Consider the following 9005-nt stretch of genomic DNA (forward strand, 5'->3'; position numbering starts at 1 on the left):
GGTGTTGCCTTCAGGCCTATAGGAGACCCAAGGTAGATCTGTCGGCGTTCGCAGACCTTGGAGTCCCCTTCCAGTTATCCCATTTTTCTGTTTCCTGGAGTCCCCTTCCAGTTATCCCAGTTTTCTGTTTCCTGGAGTCCCCTTCCAGTTATCCCAGTTTTCTGTTTTTACTTTAATTCAAAGACAGTTGTATTTTCGTTCAGCAGTATTTCACTCTTAGAAGTTCATGAATTGTGACATCAGTTTCTGGGTAGTCATATATAAGTATTTGGGTAATTGTAAACTTCTGCAATTTGTTAATTGGTGATGTTTTAAATTATTGCCATCTAGTGAATTGCTTAACAGGTTAACGTATTTAATTATTATATCTTGGCCCTTCAAGCAACTGAAAGGTTAGGTGTCATCACGATCCCGACGATGGAAAATCCGAATCAGTGACAGGTGCTTCATTCAATTCTTTCACCTTTTATAAACATTTTTGTTATCTTGTAAAATGATCTTTATGCATAAAACTTAATCCATCATTCACAATCACCCTCCGTTTAAGAAATCCACCTTTCATGCATGTACAAAGACATAGTAGTAATTAGTAACAAACAGCTAGAAAAATTGTTGTTGGGTCGAGTCCACCCATAAGGATGTTAATTAGCCCGTTAACCAATTAGCTAGTCCTCCTCCTAAAACCCTCGTACTAGCATATATAAGAACCACTATGGGTGTTGAAAAGGGATATTTTTCATGGCTAGGGTCAGATATTTGGATTTTTAGACTGCCGAAACAAGGAATTTCATCGTCTTGTGAGGATTTCCCAACGGCTAGTAATTTAAGTCGTGGTTGTTACAGACGATCTGCTTTCGAAGGAGAAATTCACAAGTCTCCTAACTAGTATTTACAAGCTAAATACAACACAAACTTTTTACATAGTTATTAGGCCACTGAGGCAGCACATAACATGAACTTCCAATCCAAATCAAACATTATGATAACACAGAATATGAAACATCATGGACAATATACAAGCTGTTGAATGATATTAAAATGGCGATAATCGTGATCATAATAAGCTTGAAGTATCAAAGCAAGAAATACGTTGTCTCTTGTTCGAATAGGTTGAATATTCTGGAAATGCAGCAACTTTACCCAGAACAGAACTAAAAGCCTGTCGAGCAGAGGTTAAGAGAATTTCTCGAGCCTCAATATTGGCATGTCCTCCATCGATCACATTCGTGAAGACAAATATGTTCTTTACTCGACTTCCTAACGTTGATATTTCTGACTTCACCAAATTTACGCGAAGGGAATTGATAACTTCTCTTAAATCTGATAAAAGCTCAGGCCTGTATTCACAACAAATGGATGCCCTAAAAAGACATGTTCCATCTCCTGCATTTTCAGCAATTGTTTCAACTCTTATTTCATCAGAGTCCAATGGAATGAAGAAACTTTCACTAACATGAGTTGCAGTTTCCTTCAATTGTTTCACTTGACATATTACTTGAGCTAGCAGTGCTGCTTTGTCCATCTAAAGTAAAAGTTCCAATCTTTAGTCGAAACTCAAAAAGATATAAATCATCGACAATTTACCGTGCACAAGTAAATTAGAAATCCTAACAATTTCTTAGCTTTTGAATTTGCTTAAATTTTTGCTCGTTCCAACATCTTTATCGTTCACTCGGTTTATTAAAGTGCTAGGGTAAAATTTACTTAGAACATTGGCTTATTGTTATGAGACTGCAGTTCAGAAACAGTTATAGTCGCTGGTTCTTTCTGGAACAATACGACATGAAAATGATCTTCTTAATAGAAAATAAGTATTTAAGTCAAAAGGTTAGCTCATGGTTGTTAAGGTCATCTTGTCAGTTTTGCTCCAAAGTCCTAACTGCAATATATTATATCTAATTAATTGGCGAACCAAGTCAAAAGATGATCAATAGACACAGTCCTAACAACAATGATATGACTAATTAATTGGACAAATCAAAACGTGTTGGCATAAATCAACACATAGAGGTCAGCAGCCGACATTGCACTCCACTGGTTAACCTTAATCAAATACGTAAGAATTTAAATCAGCCGACAAACAGCCAGAGAGTTTACTTTAGTAATGACATTCAATATTCTAATACAATTTAAGCTATGTAATATCAATTCAAGTTTCGAAAGAACTTTGACCTTTATTCCAGAAACATTTACATTGATGAAAGGACCATATCCAACCAAAACATGTTGAACTTCACATAGCCGAACAAAGGGGGAAGGAAACAGAAAGAAGCAACTGAATACTAACTGCTGACTGCACATCTATATAAATCTTAAAATGCAGGCATATAAATGAAAAAAGTAGGGAAAAAGCCGATTTATCTTTTGGTCACTAAGAACATCTTGTCAATAGAAAACAGAGTAGTGTGGTTTCAGTTTTCAAGATTTAAGCACCCAAAAAGAAATTCACTTCTAATTCTTGTTTATGTGTGAGAGCTTGGAGATACAACTTGGTAGGGTTTGGATCAGCTATAATCCTCTAGTATTCTTCAATGGCCTCTTTGATTTTTGCCACGTGTACACTTAAAATCGAAAGGGCCAAATTGCATCTCCTCTTACTTCCATTCTCTTTCAACGGTAGACGTTTAGACCTCTCTTTAAACAATCCTTAAATAATTCCATGGCTTGAAAAATTCCGCTTTCTCCTCTATTACCATCTTAAACCGTTTTTAATATATTATTGAAACTCATAGTTACCCTTGCTTACATAAGCTTTACTTTGCTTCTCCATTGTAGTCTTCTCTAGGTGTTAGTTCAAAACGTTTTTCTAATATCACCTTTCTATTTGTCTTTTCCTGGATTTTTCAGGGACAATAAAATTAAGCTCTTAACTTGATCCTACATGCATTTACGGGTTTGTTCAAAGGTAGAAGTGCTATGGATGCTGAAAATTCTGCTTTTTTGACTTGGAGGTAGGGAGTAGGTGGAGGTTGTAGTCTATTAGGCACTGCAGTTGTGGCTTGATCCTAAAAGAGATGTATTACTTAGGCATAAAATGAGTTTTCAGTAGTGGGTATGTTGGAAAAGCCAAGATTCAAGAAAGAAGACGGATGCAATTTGGACCTTTCGATTTTAAGTGTACAAGTGGCAAAAATCAAAGAGGCCATTGAAGAATACCGGAGGGTTATTTACTGGAGCTGATCCAAACCCAACTTGGTATGTTACAATTCAAACAAGGTTAACCATTGATTTTACTTGATTTAGTAAGTGAAACAAGACTAATCTTTGAACAATTCACGGAATTTTTACACTATCAAGTACTTAAGTGATAACTACATTTAACGTTCATTAAACATGAGATAATAACCTGAAAAATAAGACATTTTACATGTTAAAATACTAGAGACATTTTCTCCATCTTTTATCAAGTGCAATACCATGATCAGAAAAGGAACAACATAAGAAGCAAATTTCACCTATGGTGTACAATTCATGAACCAGACAAGTAATCCAAAAACTGAGTTACTACTATCATTCTTACTCTCTTTTATCAACAGAAAGGGAGAACTTACTTTGTCAGAGGATGGCACAAGATTGCGAAGTGTGGCGAAATGAGCATTGATCCTCTCCCTTCTCCGTCTCTCTGCTTCGCTATGGCTCTTCAATGCAGCAATCCTTTTCCCCTCTGATTTTCCAACTTTCTTCCCAACTCTTCCACTAGCCTTCACCAACTCACCTTTCTCACTATCCAACACCAAATTTTGTGAAACAACTTTTGCCTCATTCTCATAAAATCCACCTAAATTCCCAGAAATTTGACAGTTCATTCTAACAAATTAATGCACACCAATACAATCCCTTTGTATCTTTTCTTGTAGTATATTATTGACTATTGCAAACCATTTCGCTATATTTCACATATCAAACAACAAGACTTAACAAACTATATGTTATAAAGCAAAGATTTTTAACCACTAGGATTCAATAACAAATTTGACACTACCATGATTTTTGTGTAAAAACACTGAATGATGCAATATGAAAATGCAGAGAATCTAAGGGTCAGCTCCCGGAGGTCGAGTTGTAGGAGCAAACCAGAAAGAGATCATTCGAGGGGCAATCTTGAAATATGAGCAAATCTTGGCGGCAGACAGAGTAGTGGTTGTTGTGATAGTTGTGAACATAACTGCCATAGAAGAGGTAAAGGAAAAAGATAAAAATGTGAAGTTTTATACAAATTATGGGGAAGACAAAAACTAGTAAGAAAACATCCACATTTTCTTTCTAATGGTCAGCATCTCGATATATATGAGGTTGACCCTGTTGAGGAAATCGATGAATATAACAAAGTTAACAAATCAAAACCCCAGATAAAAACAAACAAAGTTGCTGTACTTCGTTCGAATTTGTGTGTCGTTGAAAAGGACAAAGTAGACAGAAGACTTTTTGATGTTCTTGGTTTTTAGATACAGAGGATGCAAAAGTACTCTGCTCTCTGATAAAATTTTACTTTTCTCTGCTATGGTCTGTGGGGTTTTAAGGAGGAGTTGATGATATAAATAGAAGAATTAAAAATTTGCTAATTCAAGCAAACAAGATTAAAGAAATTCTGTAATTTTTTGTAAATAAAAGACAATGTATACTTGAATTAAAAAAATGAACGCAAGTGCTTAGGTGGACAAATTCAAATAAGTTGACCATAAAATGAATTATTTAAAATATTGGATAAAAGTATGATTTTAAATGTTGTCCTCTCTCATTTTACCTTTAAAAAGAAGAAAATACGTTAAAAAAAAAAACTTATGTAGTGTTTCTATGTAATGAAAGGTTATAACGTGCATTGGTTGATTCTTATAAAACCCCTATGGTCCAAAAGGTATTTATATTCACAGGGACGCTTAGGGACGCCTCTGAATCTAGTAATTAATTTCGAAGGATATTGCATGGTCTTCCTATTCATAAGTGGTGGATATTATAGGTCGTGGATGCTTTACTAATTTTGTTGTAAATTCAAAACGTTCAGATCATATAATCATAGTGGATCATGATCAATAATTTAATTTTTTAGGTATTATCTATGAATATATTACACAATTTGGCCAAGGCCAATGGGTACTTGAACATCCATACCTTTAAAGGTAGATCCGCCACTGCATTTATTATCCCAAATATTAAAATAAAGAAAAAAGTAGGTGATAATAAACTAAAACTTCAGCACCCCCTCCCAAATCTCTCACATCACTTTGTCTAGCCTCTCAAAAAGTCATTAGGGTTTTAAGCATTTCAGTTTCATAGAATAAAACTTAGCTGCGCAATTATGATTAGAATACGGTTAAGCTAGCAATCGACCAGTAGAGTAGTTGAGAATTGCAACGATAGATGTTGAACGTTGCAATAAAATAATATTGCATTTCCCTAGTGGCTAGTATTTGATATTATTCAGAATAGGTCCGAAATCGAAAACCGTAAGAAACATTAGCTTATTATAAAAGCTTAAAAATATTAATTCATGCATTTATAAATATTTGAAGTTGTGAGCCTTTTTAGCTCTTAACATTTGTATCTTTAAAATTCAACATTTTGAAAGCTGAAATTAATCAATCGAGATATTAAAGAAAAAAAAAACTAAAGAGAAAAGTCAAACTTAACTTAGGTATGTATTTATCTTTTAAAAAGGTATAATCTCTTCTTGTAGACATAGAGAGTCAAATTTGAAATATTCTGGTTTTAGAATCTCAACTCCATTGATAATCGATTGAGTCTTAAACAAGATAATTAACCAGCAAGTCAATATCCCCACAAGACTAATTTAAATAAGTAATGGACGCAATCAACTCTCAATTCTCCGATTACTGTTCGATCAACAATTAATTGCTTTATTTCTTTTTGAAGTTCATATTATAGACCTTGAAAAGTGAGAGATGGTAAAATAATTGTACTTATATTAATTAGTTTGCTGATGAAAAGTGACTGGTATCTGCTTTCAGAAAGAGAAATATTGTTCATAATTATCTATAATATGACTTGCACTTAGAAAATTCCATCCTATCATCTTCTTAATGAAATGTAAATGTACACAATTGGTTGCTACAAACCGTGACGAGCTCGCTATTTCTAATTGGTAGATTTCCTTTTCGGGTAGGTTTAGTTTGGAGGCGTTCATCACCCGTAACGTGTCATTTGAAAGTAACCAAAACAAAAAATATTCGATTAAACCAAGTCAGAGTTAAAGTAGTCCACTCAATTATTAGTTGAAAAAATTATTAACCTTTATAGTAGGTACAATATCATTTAGTTAGTTAACTGTCAGAGTTCGAGTCAGTTATATAATACTGGAGTATATAGCATCCAAATCACTTCTCACTTTAAGTTATACATGTTGAAGTGTGGAACCTCATCCAAAAACTTAATAAGCTTAAATTATTGGAACAATTTTATATACTCCTATATATTATGTCTGTAAGACGCCTCATTACGTTCGGACTTAGATTTTTTTTTTTTCACGAGTCAAGCACATAAATATTTTTTGATAATGGTTGGCAAGACTCGAATCAATGGCTTCTACTATCTCATCTAAAAGTTTAAACTATTAAAGAGAGTTCACTTACCCTTCAACTAGTTATAAAGGCACACCCAAGAGATGAATAAAAGAAGAAAGAGATTCCTCTCCTATAGATAGGTGCATTCGATCTTCCGATATTGTATCCAACTGAAAATTCAAACACATTTTGTGTCCAGTCTTATTATCAAAATTAAATAGAGAATCTTATGTAACAGAATTAAGTGTTGATAGACATATATGTGAAATCTCTTCAAGTATTTTGCGTGAGAATATGATGTGTGGCTATAATTCATGATTTTGCACATCATATGCTTTGCGTTTTACATGTTTTAATGTTAAAATACATGTTGTTTGAGCGTAATAGAGGCTATTTTATGTGTAGGTGTATCGGAAATGAAAGTAGAGCTAAAGAGATGCTTAAATGTCAAAAGGGCACTCGAGAACGGTGAAAAGGAGAAGTCGAACAAAAGTCAGCTCGACCAGGCTTTATCCAAGTGAGGCCAGCTTAAAGCCAGGCCTAACCAGGCTTTATCAAGGTGAGGCCAGCTTAAAGCCAGGCCTAGGCTGGCTTTATCCAGGCGAGGCCAGCTTAAAACCAGGCCTAGACTGGCTTTATCCAGGCGTTTCCAGACGATGCCAACCCTAAGGCCAGGCCCAGTTCGAGTTTTGAAGGTTTTAAGTATTTTCCGGTTTCTAGGAGTGGACCTGCACGTTTAGGGCTTGTCCCAAACATATAAATAGACCCAAAAACGCCACTTTGAAGGACTTTTGCAACCGGAGGCAAAAATAGCTCGTGGAACACTGCTTGGGAGTTGAAAACATTGATTTCTACATCTTTTTATCCTTACTCTGTAATTTGATTATGCAAATTACTTTGGATATTCGTACTATGGTATGAGTAGCTAAACTCGTAATCTAGGGTTTTAATTGAACCTGTTGAATGATGATTTTCTCGTTATGTTAATATAGAATTGCCATAGTATTATCTTTATTTGTTCAACTATATGCTTATTGATGTTGATTGAAGGGCCATCAATTAGCTGTTCCTATTTAGTGTGCATTACTCGGGAGAGAGTGCATATTTAGGTAGTTGTTGAACATCATCACTCCTAACGTATATGGGGGGTCAATACGAAGGGATTAAAGGTGGGATTAGGGATAACGAAACCTTGGGTACGATCTAAGCGAGTTGTACTTAAAAGGCTAGCTAGCGTAATTCGGGAGAATATGTCTAGTATATTATTGTAATTACTCGAGAGAGAGTTACGACAGTTAGAGTACTCATGATCGATAGAGAAGACTTAGGCAGATTAATAGCAAACATAGCAGAAAGGATTCCGACAATAGGGGAAATCAGAACCTTAGATCATTCTCATTCTTGCTTACAAAACATTTCTAGTTAGTTCTTAATTACTGCATTTTATTACGTTGCCAGGGAGTTAACGATGTTATTGATTGCAGTTAAAAATAAGTGCAAAAATTCTTAGTGTAGTCAATTTTCTTCAATTTAAACTGATTATTTAAATTCTACCGTTTGTAGTCGTGGTTGTCACAGGTGCATACCTAGAAACTCCTCAAGAACTGGAGAATTGTTTGAAGCATTATCAGATCCCGAGAAGGTGTTCAAGGCATTGAACCGTGCAAACAGGAAAGACAAACAACAACAAAACTCAACCGAAAGAATTGAACCAGACTTGGAAGACGATAATCTAAACAACAAGGACAACGTGAAAGACCCAATCACTCGGGGTGTGGCACCTCTTGTGCCAGAAGCAGCACTATATGACTAGGCACAACCCACGGCTGACAACTTAGCAACTGCTATTGTAGTCCCTCAGATACAAGCAGACTCATTCCAGATCACAAACAATATGTTACATCTGTTGCAGAACAAGGGACTATTCTCTGGGTCATACGTTGAAGATCCTCAGCAGCATCTAAAGAACTTCCTCTCAATTTGTGCCACGCAGAGACATCACAATGTCACACCGGAAGCAATACGTTTGTTGTTGTTTCCATTCTTACTGAAAGGAGCAGCCCAGACTTGGCTTAATTCACTCTCTATCAACTCCATCACTACTCGGGAGAAATTAGTCAAGCAATATTTGAGCAAATTTCATCCACCCAACAAGACTGCTCAACAAATTGTTGAGATATTGAGCTTCAAACAGTGACCCACTAAGACGTTGCATGAAACATGGGAGAGATTCAAGGGTCTCCTGGTTACATGTCCACATCATGGTATTCCAGAGCAGATGTTGGGGCAGAGATTTTACATGGGTTTAGCAGATACTTTGAAAGCTAATGTTAATGCTTTAGCAGGTGGAGCATTTTTTAGCAAGACATTTAGAGAGAGCAAGATCCTACTTGACAAGATGGCACAAAACTCAGGATGGACAACAAGAAACGCTCCAATCACTCCTGTGGTTCACTCAGTGGCTCTAGACCCAGCTAACTCCATAGC

General features: G+C 35.6%; 1 protein-coding gene and 1 non-coding gene across 2 annotated transcripts; both read right to left on the bottom strand.

The window, feature by feature from the left end:
* Positions 1-866: 866 nt before the first annotated feature.
* LOC104227706 (transcription factor bHLH30-like) lies at positions 867-4517 on the bottom strand. The gene is made up of 2 exons (XM_009780011.2): positions 3552-4517; positions 867-1522 (listed from the first exon to the last, which is right to left on the bottom strand). The coding sequence occupies exons 1-2, from the start codon at positions 3804-3806 to the stop codon at positions 1055-1057; spliced, it is 723 nt and encodes a 240-aa protein (XP_009778313.1). The 5' UTR covers positions 3807-4517; the 3' UTR covers positions 867-1054.
* A 4162-nt stretch (positions 4518-8679) lies between these two features.
* LOC138886579 (small nucleolar RNA R71) lies at positions 8680-8786 on the bottom strand. Its single transcript, XR_011405629.1, has one exon. It is a non-coding gene; the product is annotated as a small nucleolar RNA R71 (small nucleolar RNA).
* Between the last annotated feature and the right edge of the window lie 219 nt (positions 8787-9005).

The sequence above is a fragment of the Nicotiana sylvestris genome, chromosome 2 (assembly GCF_000393655.2).
Source record: "Nicotiana sylvestris chromosome 2, ASM39365v2, whole genome shotgun sequence".
In the NCBI taxonomy this organism is placed as follows: Eukaryota; Viridiplantae; Streptophyta; class Magnoliopsida; order Solanales; family Solanaceae; genus Nicotiana; species Nicotiana sylvestris.

What these genes read in the sequence shown, in the direction of transcription:
- LOC104227706 (XM_009780011.2), bottom strand. Translation starts at nt 3,806, where the DNA reads ATGAACTGTCAAATTTCTGGGAATTTAGGTGGATTTTATGAGAATGAG. An exon ending in TTGTGCCATCCTCTGACAAA is followed by an intron (nt 1,523 to 3,551) that starts GTAAGTTCTCCC and finishes CTTTTACTTTAG; the next exon opens with ATGGACAAAGCAGCACTGCT.